Source organism: Bubalus bubalis, chromosome 24 (assembly GCF_019923935.1).
Source record: "Bubalus bubalis isolate 160015118507 breed Murrah chromosome 24, NDDB_SH_1, whole genome shotgun sequence".
Taxonomy (NCBI): Eukaryota; Metazoa; Chordata; class Mammalia; order Artiodactyla; family Bovidae; genus Bubalus; species Bubalus bubalis.
Window position 1 is genome coordinate 39,174,522 of NC_059180.1, and position 27,923 is coordinate 39,202,444.

Below are 27,923 nucleotides of genomic sequence, written 5' to 3' on the forward strand. Positions count from 1 at the left end.
CTTTACAAGAAGTGTGACACAGAATCCATTTTCCCTAAGCCCTGGGGAAAGCTGTCCACCGTGTGCCCACTGGCCCCGCGTCTCGGGTGCGCTTCTAGAGGACACACGTGGCGGGGCAGTCCTGCCACATCTCCGCAGACCGCCCGCGCTGCATGCCCATTGTGTCCTCTGCAGCGAGAGGATCCCGTCCAGGGTCACGCACGCCTTCAGCTGTGGCGTTTCTCTGGCCTGGAGGCTGGCTGAGGTCCAGTCATTCCGTAACTCTCGAGACCTGTGTGCGTCTGAGGTCCCCGTGATCTCCCGGGTGTCCCTGGGATGGGTCTTGATGCCCTGCGTGCTCGGGTGCAGTGGGGCCGTGTGCGTCCTGTCAGGTGGGCCGAGACGGGAACTGTCCCCTCACTGGCGCCGACGCTTGACTAAGGGGGTGTCTGCCAGCCTTCACAGGTGAAATTCCTCTTTTTTCCCTTCTGTAATTAGTAATGATATGTGGGAGTGGTATTTTGTGGCTGTGGGTTCATTTCTTATACATACACTTTTCGTAATATTTTTACAACTTATTTGCATGATTTGATTTCCGTTTTACTCAGGAGTCATGGTCTGCTACTGTCCCAGGCTTAGCGGGAGCTCGCCCAGGCTGACTCCTTCGCCCCGTCCCCATTGTGCTTTGTCTTCCACCTTCCCATCTGCTCCCGACGGTGCAGAATCTGCCTGATTATCCCCAGAGTGTTACCTCTCTGGCCCTCTCCCTGAAACAAGCCTGCCCTCCCCCAGCTCCCTAGCTCCCCAGCTCCCCCACCAGCTCAGGCCCTGATGCCACACTGTGGGCCACCTGCTGTCCCCAGCCTCTGCCCTCTTCTGGGGTCCTTGGGCTCTGACACGGCACGCCAGGCTTCCCCAACCCTTGCCCTGCACGGACACCTCTTCGTCCCATCCAAGCTGCTGTGGCTCCCCGCACCAGACCGCAGGCGCTGCCCTGTCCCGTTCTCCCTGTGGCTGATGGACCGAGTTATTCAGGATGAGAGTAAAAAGAGGAAAAGCTGAAATGAACGTTAAATGTTATTGTTTCCCTACCCTGAAAAACAGACGGTAATTTTACCTTTTTAAAGGAAACGCAGAATACTTCTTAAACATCTGTTCTTTTTCGGGTCGTGGCTGTGGCGCACAGGGCCCTCTGGTGCAGCACGTGGGCTCAGTAGTTGCGGCTCAGGCTCAGCCGCTCCGTGCCGTGCGAGGCCCAGCTCCCTGAGCAGGGACCGAGCCTGTGTCCCTCACTGCATGGTGGGTCCCCAGCCACTGCACCACCAAGGAAGTCCCAAGGAAGACTGTTAAGGAAGTAAAAACACCCCCTAATCCCACTAAAATAGTTGTTCAAAATTTTATGCTTTTATGTAACGTTCTGGTAAATATCCTGATGCAAAAATACCAATTTTGTAAAACTGTAGTGCACGTATAGTATGTCCAGGGTGAAAAGTGAAAGTGTTAGTGCTCAGTCGTGTCTGACTCTTTGCAGCCCCAAGGACTGCAGCCCGCCAGGCTCCTCAGTCCATGGGATTCTCCGGGCAAGAATACTGGAGTGGGTAGCTGTTCTCTTCTCCAGGGGATCTTCCTGACCCAGGGATCAAACTCAGGTCTTTGCACTGCAGGCAGATTCTTTACCATCTGAGCCACCAAGGAAGCCTCTATCCAGTATAAACCAAAATTAAAATATACAAGCATGGATCATAACTATGAAAAATATAATGTACAACAAGTAGTTTTTTACATACTTAGTATATATTTGTACTCTGTAATTTATCCATACTGGGATCTTTCTGGTTTTTCTTTCAACTCACGCACTTTTTCATGTCATTAAGAATCATGTTAGAGAGTGTAATTTTTAATGGTGTGTAGTTTCCCATCATTCATTTCAACCTGTTCTCTCCTGTTGAATACAAGCTTGTTCATAATTGTGTTTCATGTGCTGTGGTGAAAATCCTGGTCCATACATCTTTACCAGCTGAGCCACAAGGGAAGCCATAGGGGTTCCTGCCTCTAGGGGGCGCCTGTCTCCTTAACTGGAGTCAACCACAGGTCACCCTTCCTTTCTGGATGTCTTCACTCCTCTGATTATTAGGTGGCTCATGTCCTGCTGTTTGATGGTATTCTGTGAAAGTTGCTTTCTTGTAATAAATGCTTTTTCTGTTCTGTAGAAAACTCCAGGGCGTTCTGCAGCAGAGGCTGATAAAATTCTTCATTGACCAGAGTAAAAAAGATGCTGAGAAATATGCCAAGTTTTTTGAAGATTACGGCTTGTTTGTGAGAGAGGGAATCGTGACCACAGCTGAGCAGGAGGTCAAGGTAGGGTCTGGGTCTTGGGCCTTCCTCTGGGTGGCCTCAGACCATGGAGGACACCACTGAAGAGCAGACACCTGAGCTTCCTGGGACGTGAGGATGGCCAGCCACACTCCCAGGGGTTAGGCCTCTGGACCCCACAGGTGGTCCCGGCAGGCCCGGCTCCTCCAGGGCCCCTGCCTATGGCCAGAGGGGTGGAGGTGTGCGCCGTCTCCTTCCACAAGGGCCGGGGAGACTTGAGGTCACAGAAGCAGGGACAGGCCAGGTGCCTGGTTCACGGGTGGGGAAGGCAGCTCATGTGATGGGGCACAAGTCCTTCAACATGGGCCAGGGGTCAGTTAACTGCATAATTACTTTAAAACAGTAAGTTTGTTCCATAAACATTTTGGAGCCACTTTTAAGTTGTAATACAAAGGAAGGAGGGTGACTGACTGCCTGGGGTCTCAGGGGTGCTTCTGCAGGCCGGGGAGGGTGGGACAGGGGCCAAGCGCCCAGGCTGCCAACCTGTACACCCCCCCAGGCCCTTCTTGCCCCGGTTGTCCAACAGCTCAGGCACCACCTGCTTGGGCTCCACGTGTGCCCTCTGTGTCCGTGGGAGCGGCACCCAGGTGGGGCCAGAGGCTTGTCTAAGCCCTTTATTGGTGTCTCATGTTTGTTAGGATCTGTATCGAGCACCAGAGCATGAACTGAGCCTCTGCACCTAGAGCCCGGCTTGCCGGGTGGGCTCCCAGATCCCTGTCTGCTCCCCTTGCGTCCCCGCCACGTCACCCTCGTCTGGACTGTGCCCTTTGGGCACCATGGTTTGTCAGATGAGACGGTGGTGTAGACGCAGCAGGGTTTATCATCAGGACACGACCAGGCCCTGGCCTGTTGCTGCTCCTCCGTCCTCACTGATGACCACCCACCGTCACGTACAGGTCTCAGCCAAGCAGAGACAGACACACCCCTCCTTCCAGGGTCTGTTCTCCGAGTCACACACCCACTTTGGTTCACATACTGCTGTGAGGAGGGCTGGGGAGCGTGGACTTCACACTCACGTGCCCTGCTCCGCGAGAGAGGGTCTGTGATTCGGGACAGAGGGAGGCTGCTGGGTCTAAGAGCGGCTCTGTCACAGACAGGGCCTGACCACTCCTGCGACCGTGCACACGGCTCACCTGGAAAGGCCCACTCAATGAGGCCTTGGGCCAGCTGGAATGGCCAGTGGGGGGGCCCAGGGGCCTGCACTGGAGTCCCCAGGTCCCCCAGACCCCGAGTCAGCCCAGTGTGCCACCCCAGGCTGGGCTCCTGCAGCAGCTGCCTCGGCTGCAGACGCGGTGGGTCACCAGGCCAGCCAAAGCCGTCCTCCCTTACTGGAGGCCCTGAGGTCTGTGCCCCTCAGTCTGGAGGCTTCCAGAGCCAGGACCCAGAACTCCAGTGACCCGGCCTCTGCCATCTGCAGGAGGACATTGCAAAGCTGCTGCGGTACGAGTCGTCAGCACTGCCTGCCGGGCAGCTGACCAGCCTCCCAGACTATGCCAGCCGCATGCAGGCTGGCACCCGCAACATCTACTACCTGTGCGCCCCCAACCGGCACCTGGCAGAGCACTCGCCCTACTACGAGGCCATGAAGCGGAAAAACACGGAGGTCGGTGAGCCGGGCGCCCCGCACCTGTTCTCCCCTCTGGCCAGGTCAGAGGGCGGGGGCCCTGAGCCCTGAAGGAGGGGCGTGCTCACTGGGAACTGACAGGCTGTGCGGGGACCGGGAGAGCCGCGCAGTGAGCCGTCCACAGGCAGAGGCAGGCCCGGGCCGCCTTCTGATCCCCTCTCTAGCAAGTGATGCGAGGGTCTCTCTGTGAACATCCTCCGCGTTCCTGCTCGCTGAGGGCTGTCTCTAAACCACACACTTCATCCAGGAGCCCCGCTCTGTCCTGGGCAGAGGCTTGCCCGCCTGATGACGCCGTCTCGGCCCGCACAGGTTCTCTTCTGCTACGAGCAGTTTGATGAGCTGACCTTGCTCCACCTGCGTGAGTTTGACAAGAAGAAGCTGATCTCTGTGGAAACGGACATTGTCGTCGACCACTACAAGGAGGAGAAGTTTGAGGATGGCGCCCCAGGTCAGCCCGATTCCCTGCCCTCCGGGCTCAGGTGTGGCTGGTGGCCTGGGGGAGGGAGGGGCCGAGCGGGCCCGGGGAGCTGGCACTGTTGGCCTCACGGCTTCTTCTGTGCTGCAGTGGTGGGTGTGTGTGGGGTTTTCTTTTCAACGTGTCTTCATAAGACTGATCAAGCTAAGAGAATCAGAAGTTTTAAGGCCCTAATAAAATATATGTATATGGGCCTCAGGCACCCAAAAAGCATCCTTTCTGAGGTATGAATTTATCAGCTGTACTTTATTTTTTAATATTTATTTGGCTGCACCGGGGCTTAGTTGTGGCACTCAGGACCTTCAGTTTTCGTGGCAGCATGCAGGGAACTTGTAGTTGCAGCATGTGGGATCTGGTTCCCTGACCAGAGATTGAACTCCAGGAGCGTGGAGTCTTAGCCACTGGACCACCAGGGAGGCCCCTCGTCCGCTTGCTTTTGGATGCAGAGCGTTTTGGTAGCTTCTGTGGTTGGCCGGTCTGTGGCTGGCAGAGTGGAGGGAGCCCACGGGGAGAGCGTTATGCAGACAGCCTGAGCTCACCCTTGTGCTTGCCTGTAGCAGGAGACCGCCTGTCAGAGAAGGAGACCGAGGACCTGATGGCCTGGATGAGAAACGCGCTGGGGTCCCGCATCACCGACGTGAAGGTGAGGCTCTCCGATGGGCCACCAGCCAGCCGCCGTGACCCTCTGTGACCACACAGCTGGCCAGCCTGCCGTCCCTGGGCTGCTGGCCTGGCAGGTGCTCTCCCAGCAGTGGTTGGAGCCATGGCGTGAGGTGGAGACCAGGCATGTCACTGCCACCCCTGCACTCGTGTGCCCTCTGCCATGTGTAGTCACATGTGCCCAGGGGTGCTGCTGATGCGAGACGAGCAAGCTCGGCTTTGCCTCCACTTTGTAGAGCAGATGGAACCAAGAGTGGAAGGTGAGCAGTTGAGGGCCTGGTGGGCAGAGAAGAGGGCTCCCCAGTTGGTCTGCCTGGTCCAGGCCTAAAGGGGCTGCAGTAGCTGAGGATACAAGAGCATACCATACCATCCTGCTTGGGTTCTTAGTGGGGGTCTGGGTGGGCTTTAATGAGCTAGGAACCCACCAGTCCAGCTCAGAGCTGCAAGAGAAAGAAAGTCACCAGAGAACAGGCATCACTGGCTGAGGGACATGTTCCGGCGCAGCCGCAAGGGAGGGCAGGTGTCCGAATGGCCGAGAGCGGAGGGCAGACCCAGGGCCCTGTGGGAGGCGGCAGTGGGCCTCTGGGCCGCCAGGCAGGGAGCAAGGCTTCCTTATGCAGCGCACAGATCGTGTCCATGCTCTGCAGCAGCGGCTCACTTCAGGTGGCCTGCGAGGGAGGCAGAATTCTTGTCCGTCTCCTATGAAGGAACAGGCGCGGTACTGCACCAGGTCAGCAGGCTGTGGGCCCAGCAGGCCTGGAGTCTCTGGTGTTAAGTCAGGAGGCCTGTAGCCTGCAGGGCTGCGGGGGAGAAGGTGTATTTGATGAAATAAAGGCCAGAGGGAGCTGCAGGGCAGGGCCGGTGAGAGCCCTCTCTTGGAAGGACAGAATTAAGGGAAAGAGGCAGGGCCTAGAGACACAGGGTCGCTGTAGGACTTAGCAGCTGCCCCTGTGAAGCAGAGACATATAGGTAACACCAGGCAGGATGGACCCTGGAGGCTAATTGATAGGTTAGAATTTGGCGGCTTTGGAGTGTAGATGAGGAAAGTTCCCAAGCAGCATGCAGTCAGGCCTCCTCTGCTTAGGGGTTGATAGGGAGACAGGGAGGAAGGCGCACCACTGTCCTGGCTTGTCACCTGGGGAAGCCTCGTATCTGTCAAGACCCTGCCAGGGCTCCCCTCACCTCTGGCCGTGCCTGCAGGTGACTCTCCGGCTGGACACCCACCCTGCTATGATCACAGTGCTGGAGATGGGAGCCGCCCGGCACTTCCTGCGCATGCGCCAGCTGGCCAAGACCCAGGAGGAGCGCGCACAGCTGCTGCAGCCCACGCTGGAGATCAACCCCAGGTGAGGCCACTGGGGCCTGCGTCCCTCAATGCCCAAGGAGCATGCGTGCCCATTTCTGACCCACCGGGTATTCTTTGAGTTGTATGAATCCGTGTTCTTTCACTTATAACACATGGACAAGTACATGAGCTAATGGATAGTTTGGTTAATATTTGTAAACACTCATGTTTAAGAAAATTGGACCTTCCCGGCACCCAGAAGCTCCTGTTTTCCTCCCACTGGAATTGTCCCGCCCCCCAGGGGGAGCCACAGTCCTGACTTCAGGTACTTGTGCATCGTTAGACACAAGCTCAGTTCTCCGTTTCTGAGCGGCGTGTGACGGGACCCCTGTGCAGCCTCACTTTCTTCAGTCAGCCCGTGAGCCCACCCCATGGCGGGGTGACTGTGGTTTGTGTTCATAGCTGAATCGCATTCCGGGTATGAGTCTGCTCGGCACAGTAACTGTTCTGACAAACACTGGGGTAGTTTCTGTTCAGAGGCTGTTGGGAGCAGGTTGCTCTGAACGCCTGTCCTCCACCTGGGGCACGGGTGAGTCTCCGGGGCACGTGCCCAGGCGCGGAAGGGCTGTGTCCTCAGCTGGGCTGGACCAGGCCCAGGGCTTCCAGAGGGCAAAGCGTCAGAACCCGGTCCTGCGAGTGAGCCTTGGGCTTGGCTTTCTCAACAACGCCTTCTTTGTATATTTCATCAGCTGCAAATATCTTCACTTACTTTTCACCTGTCTGAAGGATTGTATCTTCTGAAGAGAAATTCTTTATGTAATTAATTTTAATATAATCAAATGTATGCCTGTCTGATGCTTTCTGGGGTCTTAGGAAATCTCTATTTCAAACACGTTTCTTCCCCTGTGTGCCTTTTGTGGAGCCTGTCTGGGATCCGTGTCGGGGGTGGGCAGGGACACGTCAGCTTCATGGAGACACCCGTTGCCTGGACTGTTAACTGCTTAATCTCCCCATTCCTGCTGATCTGTGCTGCATTCTCGGATGAGTATTTTTTTCTTTAGCATTCTTGTACATTTTTTATAGTTATTTGATGTCTTTTTTATTTGGAATTTTGAAATTTCATTTTCTAACTGTTGCTGTTGTAAATGGAGGCATTTTTTGTTTTGGAAACTAACTTTGTATGCAGCATTCATTTTTTAAATTAAATTTTTTAAATGAAGTACCTAAGTTACCAAAAATGTTAGAAAAAGTCCATAGTTTCCCACCATACTCACTACCCTATTGATATATTTCTTTTGGAATTTTAAGCTATGGGAGCTTTGTTTTTTAATATAATATGTGTCTGATTTTTTTTTAATATGTGTCTGATTTTTTAATTTACCACCTTAGCATATTTTTCCTCCTTTTTAAGCATTAATTTCCTTAAAACTATTCAGGAGTAGGGAAACGTGCCTTTTCCAGCTTCTGAGCCAAATTACTAGCCACACGATTACCAAGTGGAAGATCTGAATTGGCTCATGGCTGGCCACGCGAAATGTCAAGGGCCTCTACACAGCCACCCCGGTTGGCAGGTAGGCATAAGCGATACAGGCCTGCGTAATGGGTGCGTGGCTCCCAGCACTGATCCAGCAGAGATGGGCACTGACTGGACACCCACTGGCTTTAGTTCTGGCACAAATGTGGTTTTATAAGATAGCTGTGCAGAGGGCTCATTTTCTGTTGCTAGAAGACTTTAACTCATTTGCTCTAAAATTTGTTTATATGCTCCTTGAGTCTTTAGACTTCTCAACCATATGGAGCTCGTGGTGGGACACCTCCAGTGTGGGGTCCTCACCTTGCAGATGTTTGCTGCTGTGAACAGTGCTAGGAGGGAGGGAATCGCAGCGTCTCAGACGGGGCACTACGGACACTGCCGCTGTCCTCGGTACCTTCCCCCAATGCCTTCAGTTTTATCAAACACCTTTCTTTCTGCCATTCAAAAAATGAAAATTATACCTTATAATTTTGATGTTTCCTATTGTATTTTTCCCTCTGCAGAAAAAATTTCAGTTTTTATGTAGCCAAGAATCTTTTCTTTCTGACTTCTATGTTTGTATTTAGTCTGAAAGGCTTTCTTTCCCCTTGGAAGATTATAAAACACTTCTTCCCTGTTTTCTAGTATTATACTTTGCTTTTAGTTTTTACATTTAATTCTTGATTGGTCTGGAGATTATTTTGGTCCTTGGTTCAAGGAATCACACTTGCTTCCTGGGTGCTGCCCAGTTATCCTGTCTTATCAGGTACTAATAAAATTGCTGTATGAATTTGACCATTTATATACACTGTCCACTTTGCACTATTACCATTTCATTTTCCAGAACTAAACTACTTGATTATTGGTGCTTTATGTTTTAACTGGGACCTCCTCCTCCAATTTTTTCTAATCTTCCATTTTTACTTTTCTTTATGAATTTGGTAGATTTTTTTAAGGAATAAGAATATAATTTAAGGAAAGTTTCACTTCTGAGGTCCACTTATCCAAGAATATGTCTTTTTGTATGTTAAATTCAGCTTTCTTTACCTCAGGAGTATATAGTTTTTATATTAATATCAGAACTTTTGCCAGGTTTTCTGGGTATAATCTATAATCAGTTATAAAAGTTTTTGTTTTTTTTTTGACACTGAACTATTCTTTATTACCCTTTTTGTTGTTGCATGTTCTAACAACCCCAGCATTTCAGAAAAGTCACTCCAGGTCACAAGCCCTTGTGCTCGGTGTGCACCCCCCAGCTCTGAGCTAACGTGTGGTTTCCGTGTTGCAGGCACGTTCTGATCAAGAAGCTCAGTCAGCTGAGAGACAGCGAGCCTGACCTGGCCCAGCTGCTGGTGGATCAGGTGAGGCTGCTGGAGCGGGCGAAGAGCAGACTGAGGCTTTGAGGTTTCCTCTAAAACCCTGTTTTAAACAGAACAACTCTCTTCCCTTCTTCTCTTTGCATTTGAGGTCCCTGGGTTGGACCCAGGCCTTGCTCCCCCTCCCACTGACAAGGTGCTGCCCTGCCTTTCAGATCTACGAGAACGCCATGATCACAGCGGGACTCATCGACGACCCTCGACCCATGGTTGGACGCCTGAACCAGCTTCTTGTCAAGGCCCTGGAGCGACACTGATGGCCGCAGACGAGGGGACAGACGCAACCGTAGGGCAAGGCGGCCTGCAGCCAGTCACTAGGGTGTAGGGACGCACACGGCAACGACTGGGTGCGCGAATGACAACACCCCCTTTTGAGCTTTATTTAAATTAAAAGGCATTTCTTAGTTTTAGACTTTCTTTCCAGACTGAGAAAGTGGGGGGCTCTGATGACAAGACCGCCACACTTACAGTGGAAGTGGGCCTTCCATCCCTGTCCTCAAATTCCAGCTGCTGCGGGGTGGTTGGGGGCACACGGGGACGAACGGCACTGGGTTCCTTAAGCTCCACCCTCTGCTCTTAACTGTGACGGGTCAGTTGTCATCTTCAGCTCCGGGCGTGGGGCAGAGGTTGTGGACCCCAGAAAGGACTTATGTCAGCGTCACCTCCACCGGGTAATGGTCACTGATGGCCAGGGCCTGTGGGAAGACGGCAGTGAGCGCAGGGACCCCAGACACCTAGTCGTCTACGGTTGTGCGCCTGAGGTGAGTCAGGACTGGCTGAGGGCCATTGGTTTTCTCAAGTCAACAAAAAAAGCAGTGTGTCCAGGAAAAATACTTACCATCTCATTGCTCAGTCTGTATGCAGCTTGGAAGTCAAAGGGAGCGGCTGAGCCAGGAACCACAGAACTCTGGAGCCGAGACCCTGCGACCACAATCCTACAGTAGCAGACACAAGAGCCCAGGGTGTGACAATCTGCACTTGTCACACAACCCCAACCACGCTCAAATGCCACTGTGGAGTCGGTTGGGCCCCGGCTCAACATTGCCCCAAACTGCGCACCACTGACCAACCTCCATTATCTGCCAGTGTTGTATTCTCCCTAAACGTGCTCCAACCCAAAACTAAGAAATGCCTTTCCTAAGTCAGGAGGGTGAGCGTCCGGTCTTGGGAAGCACTTCTGAAGCTAGTCGCAGAGGCACCCCGCTCACCTGTCATAGGCGCAGTTCGTAGACGTAGCCGTGGTGTCGGCACTGTCAGGAATCAGCCACTGGAAGGTGGAGCTCGTGCGCAGGCGGATGGATGACCACTGCGAGGAGGTCACGTAGCTGCAGTCAGCGTTGAAATCGCCCATCAACATGACATCCTGCCAGGAGACAGCCACGGGTTGGCCCAGGGCACGATGCACGATGGAGGCCCCCAGAGCCCAGAGGGGGGGCGGGGGGGGGGGGCTCACGTTCAAGCCCCACTTCTGCTGGACATCCAGGTAGACGTCATAGAGAGAATTAATCTCAGCCACTGCGTCCGATGGGGCCGAGTGCAGGGCAACAATGGCAAATTCCTTGACCTCTGTGGAGACAGCAGAGTGGGTGTTGGCTGGGGTGGAGGACAACAGAGAGACCCCCCGAGGGTGGACGTCTTCCTAAGTAACTTCAGTGTAAGACCAAAGGGGCTGTGGGGTGCAGCACAAGACCAGCGTGTCCGGGGCAGGCACACTCACTGGTGGAGGGGGATGAGAACTTGACCACAGTGGGCTCCCGGCTGAAGCTGTCGTTCCCGCAGGACTCGCAACCGTCATCGTACTGGTAGGTGTCCAGCACAGACACCTTGTTGGGTCTGCAGAAGGCCAGGCCGGAGGGTGGTCAGCCTGGGCTCAGGCACCACGCAGACCCACTGGCACAGAGGCCTCCTGCCTCTGCATGGGCTGAGGCCTCGAGTGGCACAGCCCAGCTCAGACCCCTGCTCTGGGGGCCCCAGTTCTTGCCCCTAAACCCAAGGGGAGGAGGCGACATTGCAGCCTCCTGTGTGCCTGTGAGGCGGAGGCCTGCAGTGTTACCTGAACAGAAAGAGGTAGCGCTCCTTGTAGCTGTTGCGGCCCAGTGGCTCACTGACCACGTAGTGGTAGGTATTTGGGTCATCCCTGGATTGAGGAGACAAACGTCCCAGTCAGAAGTTGGTGGTGGGGCAAGTCCCAGGGACCTGTGTCCCTGCAGCCAGGCTGACCTGGCACCGTGCCCGGGAAGAGACAGTCGCCATCGTCCCCCTCCCCCCGGGGAAGGAGATCGTCCTAGGAGATCCTAGGACCCCACTTCACCCACTGGTTGAGATCGTCCAGGAGCTTCCCCACGGCCACCAGGTGGCTGTCTCTGACCTCCTGGATGAGGATGATATCATAACGACGCACGATCTGGGGACAAGGCCAGTGTTGCTGAGCAGGCAGGCGGAGACCGATGTGTCCGAGCCTGCCTGCTGTGGGTCCCAGGGCTGAGCTGCTGCCCCCGCCCCAGACACTGCATGTCACAGCCTAGCCTGGGACCCTAATACCAGCCATGAACGGCACGGCAATAACAAGGGCCTGTTTTCCTGACTGACAGGTGGGCTGAGACCTTGATGCCCCCCCCCCCCCCCCCCCCAATCACCACCGCTGCCAGTCATCCTCAGGACTGACCACTGGCCCAGGATTCCCAGGGCCTGTTAGACGGCCCACCTCCAGCTTCCCCACCCGGAGGGCCCTGGGGACAGATCTGGACTTACCCGCACAATGTAGCTGGCAAGCGTAGCGTTGGACATCTTGGTCTCCCCAAAGGTGCGGATGTTGAAGGCTGCTATCTTCAGGGACAAGCCCAGCTGCAGCAGACCAGCGAGGGCGAGCAGCAGCCCCATCAGCCTGGTGCCCCTCATCCTGGAGCAGGAGGGAGAGCCACAAGTAGGCTGAGGCAGCAGACTGGGCACCCTGTCCTCCCTGAGCCCAGCTGGACAGAAACAGACCAGGGTGAGAGCCAGATGCTTAGGACCACGTAATGGGCCCTAGATCTCCTCACCCCTCACCCGCCAGCAGATGAGCTCCACGAGGGTTGCCAGCCCAGGAAGCCCCTGGCAGTGCAGTGCCAGCTCACTGCCCTTCATGCTCCAGACACTCCCTCCACGGGACTGGCTAGGGTTCTCACGGTCGGGCGTCCACCACCTATGGGCCACAAGTCACCCAGCCCTTGGGGCACCGGGCATACTCACCTGAAACCTTTCACAAAGAATTCTGCCAAGAACTGGTATTCTTCAGTACCAATTTTCTCCTCTGGCTGCTTAAATAATACAAAGCAAAACACAAGCGGGATCTGCTGCAGCTCCACAGGAATGTTCGTCCCACCTGGGGTTTTAAAGGTTCAGGCAGCTGTGCTCTTTCCCAGGGCATCACCTGGAGGACGCAGAACAATAGCCCTGCCTGTGTGCCTTTCTCAGCAGGTGGGTGACTGGCATGTGTTTATTTTGAGAGGCACAGGTCCTTGCTTCTGTAAAAAGCACCTGATGATATTTGCACTTGATTTTAAAAAGTCATTCAATACAGCCAAAGGCTCTCTGGCTTTTGCACATGTTGCTCTCCCAGGGATGGGGAGCAGGTGCCCTGGAGGGCAGGGCCCCAGCAACACTCCAGCTGCAGGATCTGAGGTGACCTTGGTGCCAGCACAAAGCTCAACTGTGCCTGTTGCGAATGGAGCCCATGGCAGTGGCTCTGTTCCAGAAACCCCTCTCCCCCAACTCCAGCCCCGCTTCCCAACCTTTCCCTGTGGGTGCTTCAGGGCAGTGGGCACCAGGAAGGGGCAGGGGCTGCAGAGCCCACCTTAACTGTTAGCAACGGAGAGCCTATGTGTCCAGGCGCAGGTGACAGGAGCAGGTCACAAGAACACGGTCAGGCAGCAGATCAGGGTCAGGCCTTGGGTCCAGTCATTTCTTTTTGGAATCCTTTGCTTTCCCATTTGTATTCACTTCCTGTGGCTCCTGCAACAAGTCACCACAAACTTGATGGTTTAAAACTATAGAAACTTACTGTCTAATAATTTCAGAGGTCAGAGATCCAAATCACTGCACTGAGCTGAAATCAAGTGTCACAGGCTGCACACCCTCGGGAGGTTCTGGGAGGCCCTTTCGCCCTCTTCAGCTTCTGGAGGCTCCTGGTGTCCTTGGCTGTGGCTGCATCAGTTCACTGTCTTCTGTGTCAATTCTTCCCCCTCAGAGAAGTAGGTGAGTGAGTGTAGGGTCCTCCCAGATAATCTGGGACCATCTCCGTATCCTGAGATCCTTTTTGGCTGTGTGATGTTTCCAGGGATTAGGACATGGATGTATCAGAGGGAGAGTGGCATTATTCAGCCCATCACCCCATCAATGGGGGCTCCGCCCCATTAGGGAGAGGCTGTGGCAGGCGTGTGGGGGGTATGTGTGCAGGGCCACAGGGGACTGGGGTTCAGGGAGCAGGAGTAGCCTGAGAAGAGCAGTCTTCAAGGACCAAGCTCAAAAATCACAGAAGTGTCATGAAGGAGGAGGACATGGTGGATTAAAAACAACTCAGAAAGTAAACCAAGACCAGAACCCCCTGAAGTAATGAGAACATGCTGATGGACAGCTCTGGCGGTCAGCAGGAATGCTAGTCAGCTTGAAACGGCATCTACAATGCAGGGTCACGTGGCCTTGCCCTCAGGCTGCCAGGAGCCCCCCTGCAGCCTTTTGCTAAGGTTGGACTGCTGACTCTCCTGTTTAAAATCTCCAAGACTGCAAGAGGATCAAAATCAAGATTCTAACCACTAACCAAGACCATCAATGCATTCAGAATAGGTGCCTTCCTTCCATGGATTTCTTCCCTGGACACACAGGTGCAGATCTTTGAGGGGAGCACGGGAATAAACCAGTAGGTGGCACAGCCGTGGCTCACACAGAGGGTACCTGGACCCCCCCCCAAGTTTTCAGGGACACAGGCACCCCATCAATCAAACACTGCCCCGTACATGCCAAGGAGCTGCCCTCCCTCACCAACCTGCCAGAAAAAAGGTCCCGACTATGGCCTCAATTGCACCAAGTGCCCAACTCTGCTGCCACACCAGCGGCCCTAAGTTAGGCCCACAAGAGAGGCAGGCAGCTCAGCCCGGGAAGAGCCCAGCCACGAGTCAGGGGTGTGGGGCCCAGTCCAGTCTCACCCACTGCACCTTCGACCACTTTGAACCTCAGTATCTTCAACTCTAAATAAAACGGGGATAAATCCATCACTGCTTTCCTCTTAAGTTTGTCTTAAGGATCAACAGATAGAACAAAAAGACCATCTCACATCTTAAAACTTCATCCTATCCTAAACCACCACTTCCCTGGTGGTGTAGTGGCTAAGACTCCACGCTCCCCACGTAGAGGGTCTCGGTCGGATCCCTTGTCAGGGAACAAGATCCCACATGCCGAAATGAAAAGATCCTGCATGCTAACTAAGACATGCAGCCAAAAAAAAGACCCAGTGAGCGCCCCCAAGAACTTGGGGGTGGAGGGGCGTGACTTGCACACCAGCATGTGGCCCAGGAGACGAAGGTCCTCAGGCCCAGGGGCAAGAAGCACACGGGGCAGCAGGGCACGGAGGCGCCCACCGCGACCTGCAGGCACAGCAGGATGCGTTTTACTTTTGGGGAAATGGTTATACTAGACATCACTCAACACTCCAGTGCTTCAACATGACATCTTGCTACGTTGCTTTGTGTGGTTTCATGTCTGCAAAGCTAGGTTTCTGGCAGTTACGGAAAAGGCAATTACTGCGTAAGTCAATACAGAAAAGGCAACAAGGGTAACCATATCCAGTCTGATTCCAAAATTCAAGAAGAGCCTGACAGGCAAACGTTCCACTCCTAAGCAATTACGGTTACTTAAAAATGCAATGGAAAAAAATTACGTTTACGTTATTTTCCAAATGCCTATTATAAGTTGTTAGGATATAAATACTGTACTTAAACTGTTTGGACTTAACTATTTAAAAATGTCACTTCTTTGGCCTGTGGGTCCCTTAAAATATTTACTGACCTTAACTAGGGGTACTCTGAGAGTCTGGGACCCTCTAACAGAATGGGGGTGCCCCCTCCCACAATGGCCCTCGCCTGCCCAGATGCCTCAGGCTCACCTGAGTCCCTGCTTTCCCTCGGCTCCACCCGCTCTGGTTCTGCAGCACCCGTGCCTGCCCTTCCCCGAACATAAGCAAACGCGTCCATTGGTCTCCCTGCTCCCAGAAACTCTCCCTACAGTCCAGTCTCCACACAGCACCCACACATCTTGTAAATCAGATCACCCTATTCCCCTGCTTAGAATCTGTCATGGGTTCCTCCCGTCCTTTAGGGGAAAGCAGGCGCCTACCGGGGCTGGGCGGTGCAAGCTCAGAGCCCCACTCTGCCCCCAGGGCCGCCCAGGTTCCACTCACGGCACAGCCCCAGGGAGGCCGCCCTCCCCCGACCTGACCGTCCACCAGCATGGCCCCAGTGTCACCTTTTCCATGACCCTTATCTCTGCTTTTCTTTGTTTTAGTGTGTTTGCTCTTACCTGCTTACACTCACTGAAGGCCAGCCTCTGCACTATTAACAGAACATAAGCTGCACAGGAGCAGGGACCTCCTCGGTCTCATCCCTGAGAGATGCCTGAAGGGCAGAGGCCCTGAGCTCGCCCGCCCCACCTCCCACACGAGAGAACGTCCCCTCCTCACAGACCCCCCCGAGAGAACCCGGCAAGGCCTCCTGTCCTGAAGCACAGGGGACACTGCAGGGCATCCAGGCGGCTTCTGGACACTCGGCCTGAACCGATCAGAAGCTCCCAGGAGCCAGTGGCTGTTGCGCCAGCCCTCAGCCAGATCTGACGTGGATTCCTTCTCTCCCCTCAAGAGGGGTGTTCGCTGGCCCCAAGCCAGCATTCTGGAGGACGAAGGGGCTTCCGTCTTTTACCCGAGACGGTCAGTGTCTCTGCTGGGACACCACTCTAATCAGGGTCCGACAGACGGTGTAGGTCAGCAGTCATCACTCAGCTCAGCCACTGGCCTTGGCCCATGACCCCACCTTAGTTCACCATCCCTCATGAATTTATTCCCGTTCATTATAAGGAAACCATTAACCCAGGACGGAAAGTTTCTCAGAACGGCATGTGCATGAATTGCTATAATCCACAACAGTTTCAGAGTCACGCTCAGCACAGCCCCGACCCTGCCCCCTAACCCGCTACACCAGTGCCCACCGTGCCACTGCCACAGGCCACACCTGGGCTCCATGGCCCACCGGCCTGAGTGCCAACGTGTGCACCTTCTGCACGTCACAGACAAGCCTCCCCTGGCTCCTCGTCCCACCAGAGGCGTTTTCCAGGGTGTGTGCTGTGAAGACTGGCATGCCTTTAGCCTGAGCCCAGGAACAAACAGGCTCAGGTTCCTGATGCCTGAGGCCCTGACAGATTTAACTAGAGTCACGGAGCTCTACTGACTAGACTCCCAGTGAGCTGGTAACATTTCCAACAAGGCTGAGTGAAGAGCGTCCCCCAAACCCCCAAGCCCCCTCAGTCTCTCCCAAGCACAGAACGCCGTCTCAGCAGGCTCTCCCCCCATCCAGCGGGTCTCCAGAAGGGTTCAGAGTCCAGGACAGTGTGGGCAGTAGGAGCCAGTCATGGCAGGGTCTGCAGAGAGATTTTCTACTGATTTATCTTCCAGCTCACTGGTCCTTTCTTCAGCTGTCTCTCATCTACTTTTAAATCCACCTAACTGAATTTTAAATTTGTTATTGTACTTTTTCTCTTTTAGAATTTTCAATCTTTCATGAATTCTAATTCTCTGTGAAACTCTCCATCTTACCTGTTTCAATGTTAATCAGTTATTTTAAACTCTATGTCTGCCAACTCCAGCATCTCAGTCTTCTGTGGGTCTCTCACTCTTTCCTTTCTGTCCCATTTATCAGGGTACTTAGCGACTAGACGCAGAGTCAGGCGCTGTGTGTCACAGACGGGAGAGGCCGGGACGGGGTCTCCCTCCAGGGGGCAGCGGAGCGGACCGGCCACCCAAGGTCTGAGTGGAGAGACTGGCAATTTTAGGGCTGTTCCTCCTGGCAGGCTCTCAACTCTTCCTGGCACCATGAAACTGCCAAAGACCCAGCTCTGCTCCATATGCACCTTCTGCCTCTCTGGCCCGCTCCCTCTCAGGGATCTCTGCCCTCAGGTCCCACTGCCTCTGCAGCTCCCAAGCCCCCAGAGCTCAGTCTCCCCAACCCCACAAGATTACCTGGGGCTCCGCTGGGTTCTCTGCCTCTGGGCAGCTGCCCCTGCCCAGCCTCCAAGAGTGCCGGTATAGGAGGCAGACTCAGCTCTGCAAGCTCCCCTCTGCGTTGTGGGCCCCAGGACGGCGCTCCAGTCCTTTGAGCAGGTGCCTCGAGTCCGCAGCAGGACCGGTCTGCTGGGAGCAGTTCCATAGCCGGGAGCAGTCTGTCTGTTACCTGGAAGGCGTCACTGATAGAGAGCTGGAGGCTCTGGTGGGTAACTAGGCAAGCTGGTCTGACTAGCAGGCTGTGCGTGGACATCTCTGAGCTAAAAAGCAAGAGAAAAGCAAGCCAATGAGAGACAATCAGAAGGAAACAGACCATCCTCTCTGCCCAACCAAGTCTTTGGGACTGAAGATCTCTGTATCCTGTTTGAAACCTAGAGTATTTGTTCTCATCACCCCAGTCCTAAAGGTGAAGACGGCGCAGGGCAAGGATGCAGCAATGCTGTGCCCTATGGGCTGTCCTGCGGCCCCTCAGAGAGCGGCACACCTGTCCTGAGCTGAGGTTCCCCACCTCGCTCCTAGAGAAGGGGCCTTGGGGCCTGCAGGCGGCCAACTCTGAGCCTCTTTCCTCTCTGGGGACTCTGGGCCAGGTGGGCGATGCTATTTTCTGAAAACTCTAAGTACCTGAGTGCTTCCCCCCTGGGACCAGCCTGGGGCTTCTCTACAGACACTAGAGTGTTTCACACTGATGTTCTCCACCCAGTTGTCCTGGGGCTCCTGCGTCAGGGCCTCTGCTCTGCTCCTACCCCCAGACCGCAGGGCTCGTCCCGCACTTAACTGAAGCCTCTGCCCAGACGCCACCCACCACACACCGCACTCAGCAGCAGGCTTTGCCCCACCACCGTCTCCTCCACCCTGCTCACTTTCTCCTGCCCACAGTCACATCCAACACCCGCTGTACGGTCAGCCTCATCCCACTGGGGCCAACACAGCAGCAACTGAGCGCGGCCTGGCTGAGTGAAGAGATGAAGGCCGGTCAGCGGCCTGCTGGACAGAACCAGGGCTTTAGCTGCTCCAGCCTCTTCAGCCCATTTAAGTGCATCTTACACAAGAGGAACCCAACGTGGTCTTCCCAGATGACTGAGTAAAGGAACAGGCTTCTGCACGGGGCCAGGCTCCTCAGCCTGGCAGAGATGTCCGCCTCCTCGGGAACTGCAGGGCTCTGGGCAGTGGTACTGACTGCACCCCCTGTCTATACCAGCTTAGAAAACACAGCCACTTACCCATGAGGCTGGCTTTCCAGACGCCTTCCCCAGGGCCAGCATAAAAGCATAGTCGCGGGTCAAGGGACAGGGTCTCAGGCAGGAGCAGCGATGACCCCAGGAGACCAGGAATGAGTCCAGTCCGGCTCACTCCGGGCAAAGCCAGAGGGGCCTGAGGTGGGTGCCCTTGTCGGTCCAGGTCCCCACTGCCCAAAGACTGCTGAAGTCGTAGCAGGCCGTGGAGGAGGCCTGTGCAAATGCCTTGATAACCAGTTGGTTCCTCACTTGGGCTCCTATGAGGAGACACTGATCTTCGCAGGAGCCGCAGCCCACAAATGACACAGCACAGGAAGCTGCTGAAATGCAAATCTGCTGCAGGAACAAACCAAGCTGCCACCGTGTCACTCCCTCAGCCTTTGCCATCTTGCTGGTCCCATTCACACATGACTAGTTTAAAAAGAAGGGAAAAGGGAGCGTTAATAATGTCAGCTGAGCGATAGGACACCTAGCTGTCCTGAAATTTCATCAAGCTCCTGACAGGCTGCTTCATTTGTGTGCTTTACTCACTTTTTTCAAGACAGAGTAACAGGGGCCCCTAAACAATGAGAAAACCAGGCAAGAGGTGGTGTGATGTGTTTTCAGCCAATGGATAAGTGCAAGACAAGGATCCGAGAGAGAAGGGAAACCAAGACACGGGGCCCAGTGGTTTGGGGTGGGAGGGCACGTGCGGGGCACCAATGCAGCTCGAGGGATCTCAGTTCCCTGACCAGGGAATGAACCCAGGTCCATGGCAGTGACTATGTCAAGTCTTCCCCACTGGACCTCCAGGGAATTCGGGGCTCTGTGACCAGCCACAGCCGGTGTGGGCTCCAGGCTACAGGGAAAGGGAACACAGACCAGCTGTCCTGTGAGTGGAAGAGACACGGGAGGTCAGAGAGGCCCAGGTGGCTAGAATGTGTGGCACAGAATATTGGGGAGCAGCACTGTAAAGAAAGCAGAGTTCCAGGATCTACAGAGCACCCCCTCAAGTCTTCAGTTAAAGTTTGCACCTGTGTGAGAAAAACTGTGAGGAGGCTGGAACAAGAATCCCTGGAAAGGAGCGGACAGAACAACCTCTGGAGCTCACACAGAAACAGGAATAAACTGTGCCCCCATAAGCCACCAGGGAACGGCTCCCTCATTCACACAGTACTGCCTGGCATCCCCAGAAGGGCTTCACCCTTAGTAATGAGGCCAAATTATCTGTACACCAAAGGCAGCTCTGGATCACCCTAACACAGCTTAGGAGCAGTTCTCTAAATGGTCAACTGATGACAAGCAACTTAACTGCGTGCCAGACCAAGATAAATACTATATGAAGGAATACGACAAAACAACATAAATACATAATGTCCAGTATCCAATAAGGAAATGGGCAGGTCTATTGGTCAGGGGACAGAAACCACAAGGTATTTTAAACAAGGGGAGTTTAGCATAAAGAGCTATTAACTATTTATAGGAACTGACTAAAATGAACCAAAAGGTACAAAATACTCTAGGGTGCAGAGAGGATTCAGAGCTGGGAGACAGCAGTTTACGGGATGGTGAAGTTCACCAGGCTGAGAACCATCTGAGACGCTGACAACACAATCAGCCCAGAAGCTGTCTGCAGAGAGTTCTGCAAAGCCCCCAGGGTGGAGGGGCTGACGAACTCACCAGAAAGCTGCCAGGAGACCAACTCAGGTACCCGCGGAACATGCCTGGCAGTGCCTGTCCCCTTTCAAATATATGAAGAGCCTCATCACTGGCACTCAGGCAAGTGCTGCTGAGTTACTAGGACACTGCCTGAGAAGGTGCCAAAGCAGCTCTCTAGGGCTACGCCGATGTCACAGAACAGGAATGAGCAAAGCGCAAAGCACCAGACACAGGCCCTTTCTCCTTCAGCCCCTCCAATGACAAAGGCTGGCATCAGGCTAGCTGGCAAGGAGGGTAATGCTCCACTATCACAAGCAGGCAATGAAGGGCGGACAGACCAGGCATGTGAAAAAGAAGAAAATATGACTTATGACCATAAGAAAAAGCAATCAACAACAACTGACCTAGAAGTGACAGATATAAAGGAATTATCAGACAAGCACATGCTTCATATACTCAGGAAAGTAGAGGGAATATGACCATAATGAGAGAAACAGAAAATATAAAAAGGCCTAAATGGAACTTCTAGAGATGATAATAATATCTGAAATATAAAACACACAGTCTGGGATGAACAGCAGATCAACACTGAAAAAGATCATACAACTCAAAAACAGCAACTGAAAACTGTTCAAAGAAAGGGCATCGAGGAAAAAAAGGCATCAGACCAACAAGCAATCCAATGTACACGAGTCGGGATCCCAGAAAAAGGGCAAGGAGGCTCTTTAGTTCCTCTTCACCTTCTGCCATAAGGGTGGTGTCATCTGCATATCTGAGGTTTATTGATATTTCTCCCAGAAATGAAGCTTCTGCTTCATCCAGCCTGGTATTTCGCATGATGTACACTGCATATAAGTTAAATAAGCAGGATGACAATATACAGCCTTGATGTACTCCTTTCCCATATGATCACTACAAAAATGTACACAAAAATCTATCACTACAAAAAATTAACTAAAGGCCAATCAACACATGAAAAGATGCTCAACATAAATCAGTCATTATTAAAGAAATGCAAATCAGAACTACAATGAGGTATCATCTCACACCTGTCAAAATGGTCATCATCAAAAAAATCTACAAACAGTAAATGACAGAGAGGATGTGGTTGGTGGGAATGTAAATTGATACAGCCACTATGGAGAACAGTAGGAAGATTACTTAAAAAACTAAGACTAAAACTATCCTATGACCCAGCAGTCCTACCAGTGGGCATACATGCTGACAAAAACACAATTCAAAAAGACAGGTACCCCTATGTTCACTGCAGCACTAGTTACAATAGTCAGGCCACGGAAGCAACCTAGATGCCCACTGAAGGGTGAATGGATAAAGAAAACTGGAAAATCCACAATACGTGGCAGTTAAACGACATGCTCTCATACAACCAACAAGTCAAAAAGGAAATCACAAGAAAAATTAGAAAGCACACTGAGACCAATGGACACACACACACCAGAACTCTAGGATGCAGCAAAAGCAGTGCTAAGAGGGAAATTCACAGGTATGAATGTCTCCATTAAAAAAGAAGAAAAGTATCAAAGCGATAGTCTAATGTACACCTTAAGGAAATAAGAGAAGAGCAACTAAACCAAAGCTAGCAGGAGAAAGGAAATAATAGAAGAGTATAGCATCAATAAACAAAAAAGAAAAGAAAAAGAGAGTCCAGTTGTATTTCTACACTAACAATGAACAATCCTAAAAGGAAATTAAGAAAACAATTCCACTAAAATAACATCAAAAAGATTTAAAATACTTGAGAATAAACTTAACCAAGAAAGTGAAAGACTTAACACACTGAAAAGTAAGCATCGTTGCTGAAAGGAATTGAAAAAGAACACACGGAGACACAGAAAGACGGCGTACCCACGGGCTGGAAGCTTTAGTCAGATGCTCAGCTCAGTTCAGTTGCTCAGTCGTGCCCGACTCCTTGCGACCCCATGAATCGCAGCACGCCAGGCCTGCACCACCCAAAGTGATCTACCTATTTACGCAATCCCTATCAAAATCTCAGTGACTCTTGTCACAGAAACAGAAAATCCTATCTTAGGGTTTTCCATATGGAATATCAAAGGAACTCCCCCGCCCCGCCAAAGTATTCAAAACCACCTTGAAAAAGGACAGAGTTGGAGGTCTCACATTCCCTGACTTCAAACCTCTGTCCAAAGCTACAGTAATCAAACAGCGTGATACCAGCATAAAGACAGACGCACAAACTGCACGACTTCGGGACTGGCAGGGATTTCTTGGATATTACACCAAAATCACCAACAAAACAAAACACAGCTAAATTGGATTTCATTAAAATTTGAAACTTTTGTGCAAAGGACCTATCACAAAACTGAAAAGACAACCACAAAATGTGAGAAAATATCTGGAAATCATTTATCCCATTAGAGTCTGGTATTCAGAATATATAGAGAACTCCTACAACTCAACAACAAAAAACAACCAAATTTTTTAAATGGGAAAAGAAAAAAACTTTTTGTAATGGGCAAAGGACTTGAATAGACATTTCTCCAAAGATAAGCAAATGATCAATAAACACATGAAAAATGATGACTGTCATTAATCAGGAGAGAACTGCAAATAAAAACTGTGATAAACTATCACTATCTTCCCATTAGAATGGCTACTATATTTTAAAAGTATAAGTTTTATAAGGATGTGGAGAAACTGGAATCCTTATGCACCACTGATAGGGATGTAAAATGGTACAGCCACAGCAGAAGACAGTATTGAGATTCTTCAAAAAACTTACACAGAATTACTATGATCCAGCAACTTCACTCCAAGGTATCCAAAAGAACAGAATGATGAGAAAGTTCTGAAAATGGATAGTATGTGGGTAGTGGTGATGGTTGTACAACAACGTGAAAGCATTTAATGTCACTGAACTGTACACTTAAAAATGGTTAAAATTGTAAATTTTATATTACATATATTTTATCACAATGAAAAACCATACAGCTAACAGTATACTTAATGGGAGAAATTAGATGCTTTCTCACTAAGATCAGGAAGAAGGTAAGATTGTCTTTTCACCACTCCCATGCATCATCATACTGGAAGTCCTAGGTAATACGAAAAGAAAAGGAGATAAAAGTTACACAGATCAAAAGGGAAGAAATAAAATAATCTTTAGACAGAGATGACATGAATTATCTATGTAGAAAATACCAAAGAATTAACAACAACAAAAAACCTCCTCAAACTAATAAATAACTATGACAAGGTTGGAAATATAAGATTAATTGACAAGGGTCAACTACTTTCTTATCTACCAGCAACAGGACTTCTGGTTTTTAGTTCCACATGTAAGGAGATTGGAAGTCACCACTCTGTCCTGACAAGTAATAAAAAGCTGAACTGACTGAAAATCAACAACTTTTCTTGGATCCATAAAGAGCAGGACACCGGGCAAATCACTGTCTCCAAGTCTGAGAGACAGACACATGAATACAAGAACCTTAAATGCACATTACTAAGTGAAAGAAGGCAATCTGAAAAGCCTAGTTGCCTGTTTCCCTGGTAGCTCAGATGGTACAGCATTTGCTCGCAATGTAGGAGATCCAGGTTCAATCCCTGGGTCGGGAAGATCCCCTGGAGAAGGAAATGACAACCCACTCCAGTACCCTTGCCTGGAAAATTCCATGGACAGAGGAGTCTGGCAGGCTACAGTCCATGGGGTAGCAAAGAGTCAGACACGACTGATTGACTAACACACACACACGCACACACCATCTGAGTGTGATCAAGGGAGGGCGGGGCTCCCGTATTCTGCCCAGCCCCTAACTCATGGGAGGGAGGCCCTCTCTTGGGCTGGGTGTTCTGAGAGTACTGCGGCCCTGACCATGCTCATCCCAGCTCACGATGTGGCAGATCCACACCAGAGGCGAGCTGGGTGGCCCCAGGCTGCTGCCTTCCCTCTCCCACAGAGTGCTCAGCAGTAGCAGTGGAATGTCACTCAGAGAGCAGTTCACCCCTGTTCTACCCACAGCTCTACGGCCCTGGCTTACAGATTTTTGCCTGGGGTAGAAATAGGCCAGAAAGCACTGACTCCTAATTTCCTCCAAAGGAACTGATTTCATTTGCAACAGAGAGGGAATCAGTTCAAGCTCAAAGGTGCTCTCAACAAAGTAGAGGGTGTGGTGAAAGGCAAGCGGCAGGAGAGTAAAGACAGAGGCTGAACCACAGATGACGACACTGCACACTGGCGCCACCAGATGGTCAGTGCCTAAATCAGACTGATTATAATCTTTGCGGCCAAAGATGGAGAAGCTCTAAACAGCCAGCAAAAACAAGACCTGGAGCTGACAGTGGCTCACGCCATGAAGTCCTTACTGCAAAATTCAGACTTAAAGTACTAAAAACCACTAGGTCATTCAGGTATGACCTAAATCAAATTTATGATTATATGGCAAAGTGACAAATAGATTCAAGGGATTAGATCTGACAGAGTGCCTAAAGAACTACGGACAGAGGTTAGTGACACTGTACAGGAGGCCATGATCAAAACAGCCCCCAAGAGAAAGAAAGGCAAAATGGTTGTCTGAGGAGCCCTCCAAATAGCTGAGAAAAGAAGAAAAATGAAAAGCAAAGGAGAAAAGGAAACATATACCCATCTGAATGCAGAGTTCCAAAGAATAGCAAGGAGAGAGAAGAAAGCCTTAAGTAAACAATACAAAAATAATAATAATAATAATAATAATAGAGGAAAACAACAGAATGGGAAAGACTAGAGATCTCTTCAAGAAAATTAGAGACACCAAGGGAACATTTCATACAAAGATGGGCTTAATAAAGGACAGAAACGGTAAGGACCTAATAGAAGCAGAAGATACTAAGAAGAGGTGGCAAGAATACAAAAAACTGTACAAAAAAAGGTCTTGATGATCCGGATAACCAAGATGGCATTGGTCACTCACCTAGAGCCAGACATCCTAGAGTGTGAAGTCAAGTGAGCCTTAGGAAGCATTACTACAAACAAAGCTAGTGGAGGTGATGGGATTCCAGCTAAGCTATTTCAAATCCTAAAAGATGATGCTGTGAAAGTGCTGCACTCAACATGCCAGCAAATTTAGAAAACTTAGCAGTGGCAACAGAAATGGAAAAGGTCCGTTTTCATTTTGATCCCAAAGAAGAGCAATAACCAAAGAATGCTCAAACTACCGCATAATTGCACTCATCTCACATGCCAGCAAGGTAATGCTCAAAATACTTCACACTAGGCTTCAAACAGTACATGAACCGAGAAGTTCCAGATGTACAAGCTGGATTTAGAAAAGGCAGAGGAAGCAGAGATCAAACTGCCAACATCCGTGGATCATCGAAAAAGCAAGAGAGTTCCAGAAAAACGTCTACTTCTGCTTTATGGACTATGCCAAGGCCTTTAACTGGGTGGATCACAACAAACTGGAAAATTCTTAGAGAGATGGGAATACCAGACCACCTGACCTGCCTCCTGAGAAATCTGTATGCAGGTCAAGAAGCAACAGTTAGAACTGGACATGGAACAACAGACTGGTTCCAAATGGGGAAGGGAGTACGTCAAGGCTGTATATTGTCACTTTGCTTATTTAACTTATATGCAGAATACATCATGTGAAATATCAGGTGGAATGAAGCACAAGCTGGAATCAAGATTGCTGGGAGAAATATCAATAACCTCAGATATGCAGATGAGGCCACCCTTATGGCAGAAAGGGAAGAACAACTAAAGAGCCTCTTAATGAAAGTGAAAGAGGAGAGTGAAAAAGCTGGCTTAAAACTCAACATTCAGAAAACTAAGGTCATGGCACCCGGTCCCATCACTTCATGGCAAATAGATGGAGAAACAATGAAAACAGTGCGAGACTTTATTTTCTTGGGTTCCAAAATCACTGCAGATGGTGCCTGCAAGCCATGAAATTAAAAGACGGCTTACTCCTTTGAAGAAAAGCTATGACCAAACTAGACAGCATATTAAAAAGCGGAGACATTACTTTGCTGACAAAGGTCCGTCTGGTCAAAAATATGGTTTTTCCAGTAGTCATGCATGGATGTGAGAGTTGGACTATAAAGAAAGCTGAGCACGAAAGAATTGATGCTTTTGAACTGTGGGGTTGAAGAAGACTCTTGAGAGTCCCCTGGACTGCAAGGAGATCCAACCAGTCCATCCTAAAGGAGATCAGTCCTGAATATTCATTGGAAGGACTGATGCTGAAGCTGAAACTCCAATCCTTTGGCTATCTGATGTGAAGGACTGACTCACTGGAAAAGACCCTGATGCTGGGAAAGATTGAAGGTGGGAGGAGAAGGGGACGTCAGAGGATGAGATGATTGGATGGCATCACCGACTGGACAGACATGAGTTTGAGTACGCTCCGGTAGTTGGTGGTAGGCAGGGAAGCCTGGAGGGCTGCAGTCCATGGGGTCACAAAGAGTCGGACACGACTGAGCAACTGAACTGAAGTGCGGTTCCACAACCTTGTGAATATACTAATAACCAATACTGTGAGAGTGAATTTTATGATATGTAAATTATAACTTCAAAAAACAAACAAACCTAACTGTATCAGTTCCCCAACAAAACTCCTCCTCCTCCTGTATTCGTCACTTCAGTAACTGAAACCACGTTCCCAGAAACTTAGAAATTCTTTTCCAGAAACCCACAAGTATTAACAACTAATTTGGTCACGGCAATCCAAACGCCTCAATATTTCTCCTTTCCCCCAACTTCAACTCCTAAATGCAGGACGCCCTCATTTCCCGCCTGCATCACCGCAGCCTCCTGATGAGTCTTCAGGCTTGCCTCTCCAGAGCAACTTTCACACTGCAACTACAAACTCCTTTAAAAACAGTATCTATGTCGGCTCCCAGGGACCCCAGGTTGAAGTTCGAGCCCTTAATACGATTTATAAGGTCTCTCAGACTTCAGTCCGCGGCGAAACTCTCCGGCTTCACGAGCCCCTCAAATCCTGACAACGTGCACCTGGGAGCCTGGAGAGGGTGGGCATCGCCTCACCTCGGCCCCCGCCCGCACGGGGCCTCAACCTGCTCGCAGGCGTCTCCGGGAGGAAGCCCGCGCTCGGTCCCTCTGCTCCCGCTCCCGGTCTGGCGCCCCCGTTTACCTGTCGGCTCCTGACGCAGATGCGCTCTCAGGGGCCGCCAATGAACCCGCATACATTTCCTGTGTGAACCGTGGTGCACCCAAAATTCAAACTGCGGCGGAGCCCGAAACTCACCTCGACTCTTCCTCAACACTTAGTAGACTTCGCCGGGAGCCTCCTACAGAGCCTCGACCGCGCGGTACTCTGGCGCCGCGCTCCGCCTGGTCCTGCCCCGCGCGCTTGAAGAACGCTCTTAGTCGCGCGCCCCGGCCGCAAAGCAGGATGGGACGCGAGCTTCCAGGATCCCTCTGCGCCCGCGCAGCCGCAATTATCCGCCGCGCATGCGCAGGGGCTTGGGTCGCCGTTGAGAAGGTG

The 27,923-nt window shown here is 51.4% G+C and overlaps 2 protein-coding genes across 5 annotated transcripts in view; one reads left to right on the forward strand and one right to left on the reverse strand.

Annotated features, from left to right (window-relative positions):
• TRAP1 (TNF receptor associated protein 1) overlaps positions 1–9,695 on the forward strand; it is a 49,611-nt gene extending 39,916 nt beyond the window's left edge. Inside the window, exons 12-18 of the mRNA XM_006054930.4 lie at positions 2,190–2,337; positions 3,770–3,955; positions 4,286–4,424; positions 5,009–5,094; positions 6,312–6,457; positions 9,198–9,270; positions 9,441–9,695. Coding sequence (XP_006054992.4) covers positions 2,190–2,337; positions 3,770–3,955; positions 4,286–4,424; positions 5,009–5,094; positions 6,312–6,457; positions 9,198–9,270; positions 9,441–9,542 — 880 coding nt within the window. The 3' untranslated portion in view covers positions 9,543–9,695. The remainder of the gene's footprint in view (positions 1–2,189; positions 2,338–3,769; positions 3,956–4,285; positions 4,425–5,008; positions 5,095–6,311; positions 6,458–9,197; positions 9,271–9,440) is intronic.
• On the reverse strand, positions 9,627–27,841 carry DNASE1 (deoxyribonuclease 1). 4 transcript variants are annotated; one of them, XM_044936011.2, is made up of 13 exons: positions 27,684–27,841; positions 18,805–19,230; positions 17,543–17,844; positions 13,118–13,275; positions 12,514–12,578; positions 12,037–12,184; positions 11,601–11,689; positions 11,339–11,422; positions 11,003–11,118; positions 10,739–10,851; positions 10,494–10,648; positions 10,124–10,220; positions 9,627–9,980 (listed from the first exon to the last, which is right to left on the reverse strand). In XM_044936011.2, the coding sequence occupies exons 6-13, from the start codon at positions 12,181–12,183 to the stop codon at positions 9,933–9,935; spliced, it is 849 nt and encodes a 282-aa protein (XP_044791946.2). In that variant the 5' UTR covers position 12,184; positions 12,514–12,578; positions 13,118–13,275; positions 17,543–17,844; positions 18,805–19,230; positions 27,684–27,841; the 3' UTR covers positions 9,627–9,932. The 4 variants fall into 4 exon arrangements, with proteins under 4 accessions (XP_044791946.2, XP_006054926.4, XP_044791947.2 ...); XM_006054864.4 differs by having other exon boundaries at positions 12,514–12,694; XM_044936012.2 differs by lacking the exons at positions 17,543–17,844; positions 18,805–19,230; positions 27,684–27,841 and having other exon boundaries at positions 12,514–12,694; positions 13,118–13,496.
• Between the last annotated feature and the right edge of the window lie 82 nt (positions 27,842–27,923).

What these genes read in the sequence shown, in the direction of transcription:
- DNASE1 (XM_044936011.2), bottom strand. Translation starts at nt 12,183, where the DNA reads ATGAGGGGCACCAGGCTGATGGGGCTGCTGCTCGCCCTCGCTGGTCTG. An exon ending in GTTCTCATCCCCCTCCACCA is followed by an intron (nt 10,852 to 11,002) that starts GTGAGTGTGCCT and finishes CTGTCTCCACAG; the next exon opens with AGGTCAAGGAATTTGCCATT. An exon ending in AGCAGAAGTGGGGCTTGAAC is followed by an intron (nt 10,649 to 10,738) that starts GTGAGCCCCCCC and finishes GTCTCCTGGCAG; the next exon opens with GATGTCATGTTGATGGGCGA.